The following is a 16,159-nucleotide window of genomic DNA, read 5'->3' as shown; positions in this document are numbered from 1 at the left end:
TCGCTGAAAGGTTCAAAGTTAACTTTCAAGGATCACGTTATCTCCCACGCAGTTTTAAAATGTGCATATCTTTGATGCCTGATGCTCACCTTGCTTTCCTTGCAGTGTCAAAGTCCAGGTTTATAGATCCGGACTCCCTTTTGAAAAAAACATTTTTTTTTTTAAATAGCTAAATGTAGCCATGTGTTTGCCAAAAATACATTGTTTTCATTACTGCTGGGAAGCCTGTCAAGATCTGTTTTCTTCACATTTGCTATCTTTTTCAAAATGTATGTAAGATGTGCAAAGGAATAGCCTACATCCATTCTCATAAATTAACAATGCAACTATACAAATTGTAAGGAACATTTTACCCAGAACTGCCAAGTAAAGAGAAGTTAAAGCAATAGGATTTTACCAACAACTCATCTTGAGGTTTGAAAAGTCTTGAAAAACAAGACCAACTGGAACAACCCAGAGTAGTTCTACTGCATATTGTAAAAGGAATTTCAAGGCGTTTAAGCTCCCAAGGGCTTGAAGTGATACGCAGACATCACTCTGTCATCATAGAGGCTCAGTTTAGGTATTTCATACATTTATAAAGGCAGTTTATACCATTTATGCTCATATCTTTTCTCTGGTAAGAACACTGCACACACACACGAAGATTTACAAGTTGTGGTGACTTCACTATAGAGAACTGAGTTGCTGTTTGATGTTTTCTATGCATTTGTGGCTACTAGTGACTTCTTACAGTATATACACTGTATTGTATCCTTTCTTATTAACACATTTTATTTCATCCTATTTCCATTTGTCCTTTTCAAGCTATATTTTGTCATATTAACACATTCAACAGATGAATTTAGCTGCTGAAGGCCTGCATCAAGACATCAGAGAATTTATGAGTTGGCTGTATTTCAGTTTAAAGCAGAAGACTAAGATCCAATTGAGAGTATCTATTCAACATGTAATAAGCAGTTATTTTGGCTCTGAAATGTTTTAACAGTACTCACAGCAGGCTTCACACTTCTTTATCCCAGCAAGTGGCGGAAAACCATAAAAGATAAGCAAAGATAAAGACTGCAAAGACAGACACAGAGACGGAAAGAAAGCCACGCTGCCAAACCCCTGCCCCAGTTTTACAACAGAAGGGGAAGGAAGAGGCTGGTGACATGGATAGAGAAAGACTGTGTTGCCGGTTCTTTTTCTTTTTTTCATAAAACAGTTCACACTGAACTGGTCAACTGTTTCTTTTTGATTTGGATAAGTGTATGTGAGCTAATAAATAAAGTAAATGCAGACACAGGGATAAAGAGGCCACCCATACTTACTCATGCGGAACTGTTCGCCAGACAGACGGCAGCTTACGCAAAAGAAAACTAGAGAAGTAAAAGTCAACAGCTGATGCTACTTGCTCTTTTCATGTGGAAGTGAAATGTTGCAGTACGAAACATTTGGAAAGAAACCCAGACACAAATATACAAATTCTATTTTTTTTATTTCTACCTTTTAACAGAGACAACTTGTGATTGATTTGGAAACAAATTAAATACAAATAAAAAATACTGTTAATTTCTGTTGTTCCTTTTCCTTAATAGTAATAATCTAATCATTTCATATCTACCCAGCGACAGTGCGTGGTGCAAAACATCCCTGATTGATTAAAAAATCCTACACTAATAAGCTCGTAGTATCTAGCGTTAAATTTGTCAGTAAAACAATATGAACAAAAAAGTAATTAAAGACTAGATTCTTGGAGGTAATAACAACAGTAAACATAGAGTAACAAAAAAATGTTATCAGCAGAGGTTTATACAGCTATGAAAATGGGAATGAAAGTGGCCTTAATTGGACCATTTATTCAGAAGACCTACAAGTTCCATAATGTTTGATCACTATATTATCTCTTAGAGGAGCCCCTTCTTGTTTTGCATTGTTGAAGACACAATCTCTCCACTGGAGATGGTCTCCACAAACAGTTGCTCATAGTGCTCAAACCTTAAATGTATATCATCCTAAAAGACTTTAATAGCATACATTCTGTACATCAGATCTCTTTCTACATCATATCAATGTTATCCACAAAAGGTGGGGCTGTATAATTTACAAATCAATTCAAAATGACATTCAAAGCAACGATCACTCTGAACATTGTTTCCCAATGAACTCATCAGCATGCCAAGGTTGGGTCAACTCCTTTCAAGTTAGCCACCTTAAAACAAGAAAAGAAACTGCAAGTCGTATAACTTGTAAATATCCTGTAATAATGGTTTTTATTCATGTATTTTTCTTACTATATGAATATAAATATGATTTCCTCATACTATTTATTTTTGTTTAAATTTCACTTCCTGAGTTGATCTTACTGGATGTGAATTGAACATGAACACACGATGAGGTCCAATGCTTTGAGCCTGCCTACACAATATCTGATGCAGTAAGCCTCGCAGGATTCTTAATAAATCTTACTTACATTGATTTATATATATGTATAAATAAAAACTAAAAACAAACCCTATTTATTATCTGAGGTACTGAGTTGAAAACCTCTTTCTGGAAGGAGAAAGGTGGGGCAGGATGACAGCTGAATTCCAGCTTCCCCTCCCTCTGCTCAAGTATGTGCTTTTGCCCTGCACTCAACTTTAACAATATTTACTGCTTTGTCAATCTGGAGAGCTGCGGTCGCATGTGTTCATACTTGGACAGAGGGCTGAAGAATGAGGACAGCAGACAAACAAAACCAGACACACCAATTATGTAATGGGGGGGAAAAGTGTGTTTGGGTTATTAGAAATGGGCAGTGAGATACCCTCAAACACTGCAGAAAGAAATATTTTCACCAGTTGGAACAGCCAGTGCTGAACTATGGACTGCTTTTACTGGGGACACCCTGTATGCCAACTTAAAGCACAGTAGAAAGAAAGATGCAAAATGTGAATTTGTGACAATATGCTGTACAGGATGTGGTAGGCGAGATTGCTTTCATTTTCTTTTCCCCAATAAAAAACAAAAAACAAAAAGCCTGTAAAAACATTTTCAATGTGAATTCAGTCCGGTTGACTGAGATGTTCGGGGTTCACAGTTGTCACAGGATCCACTTTGATAATTATTTGATTCTCTCCGTCTATGGCTCGTTATGCTTAATTCAACAGTAAGTTGCTACAAGAAAGCAACTCAGAATGATGACTGCTGTCACAAGCAATGCAAGCACTTCCATGTTATTGCTAAATATAACTTCCAAAGCACAATCCAAGAAGCATACAAACTCATTTACTAATTGCTATACTGTGGTAGCTGTTCACTTGGGAATTACCTGATGATGCAACCAAAACGTTAAACTAGATTCTCTCAGAATTTCCTGTCAACAATTACATTAATTATAATATTAGGTTTACCATGAAACAATAATTTTGTGCTCAGATTCCCCCAAGTATAAAGGACCGCCTGCTACTATGTCCGAGACGTGGTTTAATACTTCCATTCAAACCCAGTTGTATCTCGCATGTTAACCTAATTCGATGTGGGTTTAGATTTAAATAAACCCACTCTATTGTATGATGACTCAACTGAAGTGATCTTGACTAGCGCACTTCAAACTCAAAAGGTCAGAGCATCGATTCATGCTTTCCACTCAGTTTGGTAGTTACACCTTTGACCACAGAAAGAATATGGAAAACCTTCTAGCCACTTTCTGCTCAGTAGGCGTCTTGAGTATGCTGCGTTAAAGTTCAACACTGATTAATAGCCAGATAAATAGTGGCAACTACTTGTGGAACATAAACGGTACATGGTGACAAATTGTATTATTTGAGGACTATTAAGCAACAGAAGCTCAGTGACTCACTTCCTAGTCATCCTGCTAAAGTCCATTAACCACTTGTACTTCATACATTAAACCATTAGAAAAAAAGACATTTTGCATTGAAGAGATTTCTAACCAAAAATCGATTTGTGTGTGATAACAGGCAACATCTAATTCTGAGATCAGCTTTGGGCTGTTCTCTTACATCTTTGGCAAAATCACAATGAAGCAACATGTGAAATGCACTAAGTGGGCCAAAATTACACTTTCCAGCTTCTACATTTTGGTGAGTCTCATTCATAAAACATCTATTCAAGCTGCTGTATTGTCAATTTAAGCTACCAAACTCAATGACAAGCGCAGCCACTATGCATGGCAAAGGTTGCTGACAAACATGACAAAGCAATGGCAAACACAAAGTGATCAGCATGATGGCATAATTCAAATAAATGGTTATTTTTATTCATCTTCAACTTTCAGTGAACTAAGAAGAAATCAAACCATGTCGGTTTCATGTATCTACAAAAAAAGAAAATAGAAGCAAAACAATTTCACATCCATGACTGCGTTCTCAAATCATTGGTTTTTGAAAGGGAGAGAAAAAAAAAAAGAATTTCTCATTGTGAATCCATTTCATTCAAGGGTTCACCTGCACATCAATCCACCTGTGCGCCCAGTGTGTGGTATGTGCCGTTATCGTGTGACTGTGCAACTTGATCCCCCCCCCGCCCCCCTCCCCACCAATCACACAGACATACACAGACCTCTGAAACAGGATGTACAAAAGCTTGTGTTTAGCATTAAACAGTGCAGGGCCTTAACATAAACAGCTAAGGCTCCTCTTTCTCTTTGCCCCTTCCCCTCCTCCCCGGTTTGAAATTACATCACAGATGGGCAAAAACCCATCTTTACAAAATGACAGGAAAACAGAACAGAGGGTACAAGAGGAAGAAAAAAATACATACATACAGCAATTCCCTCTGCATCATTCTCACTTTTTTTTCCCATTTATAATTTTTGTTTTTTGTTTTTTTACACAGACACACAAAAAAGTGCACGCAAACAGCCAAACAAACAGTTAAAAATTGTTTTAGAGAGAAAACATGATTGAACCCTGGACACTGGTCTGCTTTGTTGCCGTTTGGTGACGGAGGGAGAAACAAGTTTGGGAGGTAGAGGAAAAAAAGAGCGTCGGGCAGACAGCGGGGTGGCAGGTTGTGGAAGGAGTATCCAGCGGCTGTTATTTCTTGGCCTTGGCGGCCTTGGCTGAATTTCGCGGCGGGGTGACTGGTCTCCCAGATCCCATTCCTCCCCCTCCCCCTCCGCCATAAGGATACAATTTCTTATCAGCTGGCTTCAGAATCTGTGAAAGAGACAGAAATTCTCATTCAGTTAGACATACACTAACTTCTGTAATGATTGACAGTAGAAACCAAACGATTATTTATATTTAATAGTATAGGTAAACTTGAAGTAAAGAAAAAACATGCATTTCACAAAAATTTATAATATCAATAATATTCTATAATTTTGATTTGATACTAGTAAATAAAATAAAATCCATGGAGAAGATATACAAATTAGTTTCATTATAAAATTAAAAGTACAAACACAAGCTCAGTTTACACACCTGGAAGGAGCACATGAGTGTTTCATCCACACTCATCATGGCACCGGCGTTGTCAAACTCTCCACAGTAGTTGGGAGCAGAGAATAAGGTGACAAGCTGCCTCTTTGCAAAAAACTCATAACCGTCTTCCACCACCTGAGGACAGAAAAGAGACGATCAACACAAAAGACAAGAAAACGGAAGCAAGAAAATGAGGTCAGTCGGTTGAGTGAAGAAACACAGTGTCAGTTTTTCAAATGAACAGGATTACAGGAACACTAAATGTTACTATACTTCTTGTCGACATGGATGATTATGAAGAATATTACATATTGGCGCATTTATATTTATATTATAAAAAGAAAGAGTTGACATTTGTTTAAATCTTAAAATATGTTGAACTGAAATAAACTCAATAATGGGACTAACGCATGTCCCACAGCTTCAGTTGGCAGAACGCCTCCTGGCTAAACATTACCTGATGCGCCCTGCATATTAGGTCCATGTCGTGTTTGTGCAAAAATTTGGCCACCACATCTGCCCCGAATGTGAAGGAGACACCACGGTCGTTTTCACCCCAGCCAAGCACATCTTTGTCTGGATCGGCCCACAGCAGGTCACACAACAAACCCTGGTCAGGCACGTCTGTGGGTCGCATTACTCTGCGGATCTGCTCCATAGACTGAAGATCGGGAGAGAGGCCTGGAGAGAAATCATACATCCATCTTAGTCTGGTTATTATTAGCCAATCTGCCGGGTTCGTACAGCTTTGTAAGAGTAAAATTTAAGCACTTTCAAGCATGTTCAAGGTACCAAAACAAACATTTATTTATCACCATATCTAAATGATTACTAAAAAATGCAATTGCAAAAATTAAGTTTATAGAATTCCTTTAGACCCATAGTAATCAATGTATACTGTCGCTTTGTTCATTATACCAGCTGCTCATATTAACTTTGATTGTATGTTTTAATCATGAGTATTTAATGCTTTAGCTGGCCCGCCCCAAGTGAGACAAACAAATATTTCAAATATCAAAAGACTTATGGTTCACATGAGTGATTGTGAAGATGAAAAACCAGATGTAAAAAATAAAAAACAAAATCAAGCATTTTCAAGGAGTATATTTGAATTCAAAGCATATTTCTAACTTAGCCTTTGCAATTAAGCACTTTCCAAATAGACTTTGTACGAACCCTGAATGTGTATCACCTAATCCTCATAACCTCTTATATTAACAACCCCTACCTCCATGACAGCAGAAGATTTTCTCATCTACAATGGCAGCCACAGGTAAACAATTGAAGCAGTCTGTGAAGGTCTTCCACAGCTTAATGTTATACCGTCGCTTACCTACCAACAAAGGAGGAGAGATATGAGAAATGAGTGCAACGTCCAAGAGAGCAGATTTGACATTTTTCCTGCCAACTAAAGTACTGTGCACTTACACTCGTCATAAAAGCCGTAGATTCGATTAATAGAGGCGCATTCATGGTTTCCACGCAGAAGGAAAAAATTCTCTGGATATTTGATCTTGTAGGCTAGAAGCAGGCAGATAGTCTCCAGTGACTGCTTCCCTCTGTCTACATAGTCACCCAGGAACAGGTAGTTGCTTTCTGGGGGGAAGCCTCCATATTCAAACAGCCGGAGCAGATCATAGTACTGACCATGGACATCACCTGCAGAGGGCAGCAGAGGAGTGCAATTTTAACACAATACTTTCACTGCTACCAGGTGTAGCTGCTCATCAACAATACAACTGGCAATAACAGATGAGCTAACAGTCTAGTAAATCATGAACAAAACATCAGGTGATCATTTCTCTTGCATCAGAGTCAGTCTGCAGTGCAAGCACTTCATGACATTTCACACTTGGTCTTGATGCATTATTGAAACTCATTGACTACTACATTAAAACTCACCGCAGATTTTGAGGGGGGCCTCTAGTTCAAGCAGGATTGGCTGGCTCAGAAGATTTCACGAGACTTTAGGCAAAGGCCACGGATCTCACCCTCTGTCAGCTGTACATTCTTCCCTGGTCGAGAGCCCTTGACTGAAAAGAGGGAGATAAGGGAGACGTTTAATTGGAGGTACAGTAACACCACAAAAACACACCTATACTCTGAGCAGTAAGAAAGTCTGAATGGAGAAGGACATAAGGAGTAAGCAATAAAACATGATCCTCAGATTTTAAGCCAGACCACCAGACTGAGAAATAAACACCTCCCACCAGCCAAATGCTGGCAAATTCTGTTGGTCTAGTCCAGTGTTTCTCAAACCTTTTCAGACCAAGGACCAATTAAAAAAAAAAAAAAAAAAACACTCACGGACCTCCTAACTCCCCAAAAGGGGGGGGGTGCCGTCGGCGCTCCGGTGAGAGTGCTGTCTGGTAGTCCGCGGACCACTAGCGGTCTCTCACAGACCACCAGTGGTCCACGTACCACTCTGAGGAAGACCGTCTAGTCTAACAGCCACATCAGCAGGTCACCACATTATTTGGAGGTTTCATTATACATCGAACTAAGTTTTGCTAACACAAGATCCACTTTTATCAAGCCACTAAACAAGCCTGTGCAGGACGCACAGAGATGCAGCATCTGAGAAAACCTGATCAATGGAAACTAGCATGACATTGTCGGCCGCACATTTTTCTGCTTAGGAGGCAGTTCAAACCCAAGCTAGGAGAAAGACGTTAAACCCACTTCCCCTTCTAACCAATGTAGCTGCTGCAAAGACATTGCAAACACGGAATTAGACTCTCTTAATATGCACTGTTAAGAATGACACTGTAATGACAGTTTCAAACAAAAAATAAGGCCAAGAAACATAAAATGTAATCAAAATAAAACTGTATTCATAGTTTGGAGTGTCACACAAATACAGGCCGCAGTGTATCAGTGTCCTTGAGAGCAGATTAGCAGCGTTTAATGTCTCCCATTTGATAATAATTATAAGAATAATATTCTTTTTATACTAGGGCTGCAACTAAGAATTATCTTATCAGGAAGATTACATTCTGTTTCCGGCGTCCGGCTAATTTCACTGATTCTATATGGTGAATTCAGCAAGTTTGTCTTAGATGGTCACATTTTATTGTTTGAACAATTACTACACACTCTGAACACAAAAATAATAAAGACATGAACAAGAAACCCAGAGTATTTTCCTGACAATTTATTTATTCATTCATGTGCTAGAAAAGGTAGGAGTGTGATGCAAATGACAGCAACAGAAAAATGTGAAGTTGGTAGTCTTACAGGCATTCCATGATTATTGTCTATGACCATGTCCATGACTATTAAAGTATCACCACGGCTCATAACTTAGATCTAAATATTTGCACATCGACATGCCAACGGTAGGGTGCGTGATGCCATGAGACTATCTCAGCGACTGTGTGTCTACTGCGTCCTTATGTAAGACTGCCCCTAATGGAGTTTGGAATCAAGTTAGTTTGGGTCACCGACAGAATTAATCATATCCCCATTCCCTACATGTGCCGTTTGATGCCAAAGAGCACCCAACACAAACTATACAACATTACTAATGAGTCTCATTCCAACCCAACAAATTCCACGGCGGTCTACAGAACAGGTTATGTAGTTATGACGACAGACCTGCCTTCAACTGCCTGTGACAATAATTATTATTATGCTGGGTGTGAACAGAGCTCACTCCAATATGTTTATTGGAGTCGTTAGGTGTTCACCATTAACATATGGATAAACAAACGAATGCTTTCACCTTTAAAAGCCAAACAGTGGACCGCTTTTTGTACCACCACCACCAAATTCAGAGACAAAGCTACACGCGTATCATGAAACGATAGCTGCTTGGAATCACAATTACTCAGGATAGTTCTCCATCCCATAAAACAAGATATTCTAGTTAGACAGAAAAATAAATAACACCACTTTCACATTGTAACTACTAAGCACTTACCTAATACTCCCTTAAAATGTACCATACTTGCTTCACAAGAAACCAGTATAACCTCATAACCAAAGTTTAAATAAAATACTAATGTCACCAGAGCAGCATTCAGCATTCTCCATGTACAACATGCCGTTTCATCACACTTGCCGGTTTGTTTTGTGGTGAAAATATTTCCGTCTCCTATGACAACTGTGTCGAGAGCCAACAATCACAAAGTGCACGAAAGAAACATTTGTGACTAATCAGCAGTTATCCAGTAATTGGTCAAGCAACACATTCCAAGTGATCAAATTAACTTGTAACTTATTATGATTTAATTTGTTAGTCATTATGCAATTAACGACACTAACCATTGAGACAAAGGAGGATTAAATTACATGTACACAATTTGGGAATCACAATCTCACAACTTGCTGCACGTTAACGTGATTAACTTTTACAAACCGTCACAAATAAGTGCAAAACTAACATTTGCTTGTAAACATTAAAACAGAGCTACCGATCCAAGTGACAAACCATAACCACAAATGTCCCTCACTTCATGTGAATTGTTGTTACAAGCAGAGAATCTGACAATTACAGATCATCTCTCAGTAAAACAGATCCCGTTTTAATAGTGCTTGCTTAGCACTTGGAGAGGGAGGGCGAGAGTAAAAATCAACAAATGGATGCAAAATAATGGCACTATCCTGAAGCGGAAACTAATAGCAAGGCCCTAAACAGGAAAAGTAGGTATAAATAATACTGCAGTGCTGCTTGTCACTTTAAACCTGGATTACAGAAGGCTAAGCCCTGACAGAGCTTACTCCAAAGTTAGCCACATAGCCAGTGGGCAACAGTGAGCTTATCATGAGGGGTACAGACAAAAGGCTTTCCACTACGCTGATCAGGGGGCAGAAAACAAAGAGCTGGACGAGCACAACAGAAAAGCCATTGGGGTGCTGAAAGTGTTGGAATGAACAGTTGGTTTGGTCCAGCACTCCTGACTCAGTGCAGGGCGTTTTGGCTGAGCTTATGTGATGTCATACTCTTCAGACAAGCCATGAGCAAAATACACTCCCAGAGTTCACTTAGCTTTAGATCGACGCAAGTAATCCAATTGAAACCGCTCATTATCCAAACACATTTAATTGGTTTGGTCTTGAAACACAGTCAGCAAGCATGAGGGTTACCTTGTTCTCCCCATAGGAGACTGAGCTGGTGTGGGACGTAATTTATCAATCTTTTGATGCAGCAGATGCAGTAAGTAAAGTATTCTTCACTAATCTTGAACAGAGTAGACCAACACAATACTAATAGATACTGGCACGGGGTTATTCTCAGCAATAAAACCACAAATGCTGACAAAAAGGGTCAAGTGAGTTACATAAGAGGATAAAAATACTGCCACTATCAGGCATGTTTGTCTACCTCTGCGTTTGGCAGACAACCTTATCACGTCCTAAGTATAACAATCCATGTACAAAACACAGCATAGCCGGCAGGGTCCACAGTCAAAGTCAAACTCCCAGGAGGCACTATGACTGCACATGCATAATTTTGAATAATCCCAATCACATACACCAGCTCAGTTTAGGACTATCATGAGGGTCCTATATCTAAGGTAAATAAACAGGGCTATGGCCAAATTTATTAACAGCCTGGGAAACATTTCTTTACCCAACATCCAAACAAAAATATCTTCCAAAAAGGTGACATTTTTTATGACTCACCTTTTGTAGAGGCCACAAGACCCCTAACCAACATACGTGATGTTGCTCCTGTGAAACAAACAGTCACACAAAAGAAGTCTTGATACCAACAGTTCAATAGAGGAAACCCCTAAGTATACGTGTGAAGCATAATTTCCACACCCAGTGACAAGGTCAACTACAGAGGTCACAACCTTATTTCTTTGCTCTTTAGATGAACTGTACAGTCAGTCCTGAAGAGATTTATGCTTCTGTTTGATGTCCACAGGGCTCCTGTTACACAATCTTCATGTGAAGATAAAAACAGCCCTGTTTTCCTTCACACACAAGCAACTCCTCCAACCATAACAAATCTGTCTCCACACATTGTATACAGTAGGCATGCATTGGAGCGTGTCACTTTGTAGAGACAATACAGATTACCAATCACTCCATATCTGCCTAAAGAACATCTCAAGTTACTTTTTGGAAAAAACATTCTAGAGAGCACTTTTCACAACTTGAATAATACACACAAAATATTTTACAGTCACAAAATAAAAATGACATGTGCATACAGAATTTGTATTTTTCACAGGGAGCACCCAAGATGAAAAAGTAATGCTGTAAGCAGTCCAGATATTGCTTCAAAAAACAGCAGTAGAGTAGCTGAGAAGACCAAACAGCAGTTTCACACAGTATTACTGCGAGCATGTGCCAATCAAGGGATCTTTGTTTGTACACCTCATTAACAAATCACTCTGGGGAAGGTTGTGGCTGCATATTGTAATCAGAGCCTCAACTGCAAAACAGAAAGCACAACAGTGCACCAATGTAACTGAGCTCTGGTGGGAAAAGGGGCTACAAATTGTTTGTTTTTTTAAAACTATGATTTTATGATCTACAAATGTAAGTAATCCCTTGCTGCCATGTTGCAAATAGCCACTCTTAAATCATCCCAACAATACTAGTAATGCTGTCATTACAAACTGAAATATAAGTAAGTAATCATCACCGCCAAAAAGCAAATGCAGTAACCATAAAACCATAAACCAGTAAAGTATGAGAAGGTTTCATTTCTCATACTTACCTACTTTTTTAGTCATAAAATGTGTGAAGTTTCATCTTTTTCGTGCTTTTTCACTTTCACTATTTCCCCTTGATTTGCAGACAACACGGTAACATGTATGCATCTCTGATGAAAACAGAAATGGATGGCTATACTAAAAAATGCCCTCTCCAATTGATTATATTCCACTAAACAATTTTGAAAGACCAGGGTTGATGTGGCTACAACGTTTTATCCAAATCCAATCATGGAGCCTGAGAGCACAGCAATCTTAAGTAGGCTACAACATACTGTGGCTACCTTTAACTTTAGGAGACTTTACGGGTATATAAAATACACATTTCTCAACCATTATGATATCCAATAACCTAAATTAAATATATTGCTGCACAGAGGTTTTGGTTGTCCTCACCTTCCAAGAGACGCTGAATTATAGAGTCGATGTTTAATTTGTCTGGCTCCGCCATTTTCTTTATTTTCTGACGTTCTCGGGCAGTCAAGACCTTGGTTTTCCGTGTTGTACCTAGGATTTTAAGACAGACAGAAAAAGAGATGGATACTGACAGTTATTCGTATAATACGCTATCCATCAAATTGGTTTTCCAATGACGGCCTCGTACTAGATATTCGAGCTATGTAAGCAGACTTAAATTAATGAATGAGCCTATGCGAGCTTGAGCTAACCAAGCTAGCTAGCCATGTAGCCAAGTAACATAAGCTAACGTTACACATATAAACTAACGGCTTGTTAGCTAACGTTAGCGCTGTAATATAACTTGTAAACAGATAAAATGTCCCCTAACCTTGTCTTAAATTTGACGACAATCCTCCCTGGGGTGAATAATGTGTAAATATTTATCCTCCGAGCTCAATCTTGGCCCCTTTCCTTCGGTTGTCCGGGTCCCTTCCCTCTTCCCCCAGGAACTTTAAAAGAGGGCCGTGTCCACCAAAGTGTCTACGGTAACGTAGGAGGAGGGTGAATCAAGCTCTTCACACGTTTCTAAGAAGATGATTGGTTCATTCTGTTATTTAAAACATAAATTGTCGCATTTGATTGGACGCCTGCTGAGTCCGTCAACTAACCGCCTCCCCCAATCCGTCGACAACAGCATCAATGGAGACTGAAACGAGAGTTCACAGTGCGCCGTCGAGTGTTTAGAAATGGGATTGCATTTGACCAGAAGTTGTATTGGAAACATAGTGGAGCAGTGACGTGCGGTGAGGTTCATGGCTGTCAGATTTACAAATATATGAACCCATATGAACGAGTAACTTATTCACCATTTTCTTGGCAACATGAACATTGACAACTGGTTATTTTTCATATCTCATATCAGCATTCTTTATACACACACACAGGTAAGGTACATATGTGGCCTCCCCTGACCGCACGTCCCTGTAGTGGAGGATAATAAAACTTAATTTCTGTTGCAAACTTTATTTCTTTTAGGCTTTTAAAAAATCCGTAAATGTATTTTACCTTATTATTTTTATAAAGAAATATCACTGTACTGCAAATCACTGCAGAATATGAAAAAGAAAACTACTTAGCGTTATTGAAGCCTTAGAGTTATTAGAAGAGACCTTTTAGCTATTTTTTAAAATCTTTTTTTAGGTTATAATTATATTTACATTGTGTGCTTTATTTTCTAAAGAGCCTACTACTGATTATGTATCATGCCATATAGCCTATAGTTGTACATTTACTACTTAAATAAATAAAAAAACAAGAAAAGGAAGCTGGACACAGAATAACACCTGTAGAGTCAAATATAATCTAACAGAGAAACTCTAATAAACACCTTTGGAAAGCTCATAGTTTTCAGACTTGAAATCCATTGTCCATAGTTTCTGATCAAACAAATGAAAAAAACTAATTTGCTTATTATGTGCATTATTGTGAAAATATTCAGCACTACATAGCTGAAAACAAGGATCTTGACTAAAATAAAGTTATTTGGGATTGAACTGTGTCATTTGAGTTTGTGTTGATGGACCCCACCAAGGCTACTTTCAACATAATTGATCATGTTTAAAAAAATTAACCCTTTCATGCATAGAGGTCACTACAGTGGACAGCCATTCAAAAGCTGTTTTCTTGTATGTGCATGGGTTTTGGTGGTACAGTTGCACATCAGCCACTAAAGTGAATCATCCCATACACTGCTACTCAGTGGCAAGCTGCTGTAAGTACAAGATACATTTCTCAAAACAAAGATGGCAGACAGACAGCCAAAAACCTCCAGTTGCTCATCAATATCTTGACACTCCTTCTATGGAAAGAGACCCTTGCAGTTATAAAAAAATTGGTGACATCATGTAACAACTAAGGAATCATATAATTCATAAATTGTCAAAGTATTGATTTTATATTTGGGAGGAAATTACAATTATTCATCTGTCCACTAAAGTGGACGTCATGCATCACTGGCTACAATACTGCTATTGTTGTTCTTGAAAGAACTTCATCTGCAGGAACTGTTTTGGCAGTAATTCCATTTATTTATGTTATTAGAATGCAATTTGAAGATTTTGCATTTCTTTATATATTGCATGCAGTGTCTTGTGGCTTTGTGCCCTCGGTGCATTGCAATTATCATAGAAGATATTCTTCTCTAATGAAGGATCTTGTTATTAGTGTCACACTCCCCTCAGTTCTTAAGAGTTCAATATACACTGACACTTTTGTTTTTGCTCCCATTTTTCATGAGCTGAAATCAAAGATCTAAGACTTTTTCTATGAACACAAAAGGCCTATTTCTCTCAAATATTGTTCACACAATTTTTATAATCTGTGTTAGTGAGCACGTCTCCTTCGCTGAGATAATCCATACACCTCACAGGTGTGGCACATCAAGATGCTGATTAGACAGCATGATTACTGCACAGGTGTGTCTTAGACTGGTCACAATAAAAGGACACTCTAACATGTGCAGTTTTATCTTGAAAAGAGACATTATTAGGCACTTAACAGGGAGCGGGGGGGTCAGGAAACCAGTCAGTATCTGGTTCGACCACGAAATGACCACCAGAAATGAACATTGAATTCACGGGCAACAGCTCTGCCTGGACATTCCTGCAGTCAGCATGCCAATTGCACGCTCCCTCAAACCCTGTGACATCTGTGGCATTGTGCTGTGTGATGAAACTGCACATGTTAGAGTGAACTTTTATTGTGACCAGTCTAAGACACACCTGTGCAGTAATCCTGCTGTCTAATCAGCATCTTGATGACACCTTGTGAGGTGGATGGATTATCTCAGCAAAGGAGAAGTGCTCACTAACACAAGTTTAAACACATTTGTGAACAATATTTGAGAGAAATCGGCCTTTTGTGTTCATAGAAAAGGTCTTAGATCTTTGAACAGTTACTGCAACAGAGACTCTAACGGATAGTCTAACTTTAGGCCAGTGGTGTGTGTAGGCTACTCTTTCCATGTGCTCTATACAGGAGAGTGAATAGAGAGTATTCCTAAATGGTGTTTTGGATATGTATGCACATTTTCTTTATATATACATTTATAATTGTATAGTTTCCACATGTTTATATATAATAATATATATATATATATATATATATATATATATATTTGTTTATTAAATACATATGTATTCAGTTGAACACATAAACGCATGCTGTCCACCATATAAATATCTCTTTGAAAAAACTGAATTAAAAAAAAGTAAAATTCTAATCATGTTTTTTATTCTTAATGAGCAATACAAACACTTCATCATGAATCATAATTCAGACATGAAAGGGTTAAAAAAATATTATTTCATAAATTCTTACTGGTGATGTTACCATATCTGCTAGTTATTAAATAAATATTACAGAAAACTAGAAAGTAATGATCTATCTTGCAAGTGTTTTAATAGCATGTATGTTTCCTGACTGTCCTGCTGTTTTGACATTTAAAGATAAACCAGAAAGACGTTTTGCTCAGTTTATAGTGGCACTGATAGTGACTGTATATACATCATGTACTGAATATTTACAATTATTAACATACTCTTTTTATGTACAAATGTCAGGTACTTGTACTTTACTAGAGCATTTCCATTGTATGCTGCCTTCATGCTACATGAT

The 16,159-nt window shown here is 38.3% G+C and overlaps 1 protein-coding gene across 1 annotated transcript; it reads right to left on the bottom strand.

The window, feature by feature from the left end:
* Nucleotides 1-1,461: 1,461 nt before the first annotated feature.
* On the bottom strand, nucleotides 1,462-13,035 carry LOC115011967 (serine/threonine-protein phosphatase alpha-2 isoform). Its single transcript, XM_075074130.1, is given in 9 exon segments — nucleotides 1,462-5,147; nucleotides 5,415-5,549; nucleotides 5,872-6,095; nucleotides 6,643-6,747; nucleotides 6,843-7,073; nucleotides 7,317-7,364; nucleotides 7,367-7,447; nucleotides 12,482-12,592; nucleotides 12,873-13,035. Coding segments are annotated over 8 exon segments (1,002 nt in total). The 5' UTR covers nucleotides 12,537-12,592; nucleotides 12,873-13,035; the 3' UTR covers nucleotides 1,462-5,024.
* Nucleotides 13,036-16,159: the final 3,124 nt, after the last annotated feature.

Source organism: Cottoperca gobio, chromosome 8 (genome assembly GCF_900634415.1).
Source record: "Cottoperca gobio chromosome 8, fCotGob3.1, whole genome shotgun sequence".
Lineage (NCBI taxonomy): Eukaryota > Metazoa > Chordata > Actinopteri > Perciformes > Bovichtidae > Cottoperca > Cottoperca gobio.
Note: the sequence above shows the minus strand (reverse complement) of the source record. Positions and strands in the feature narration are given on the sequence as shown.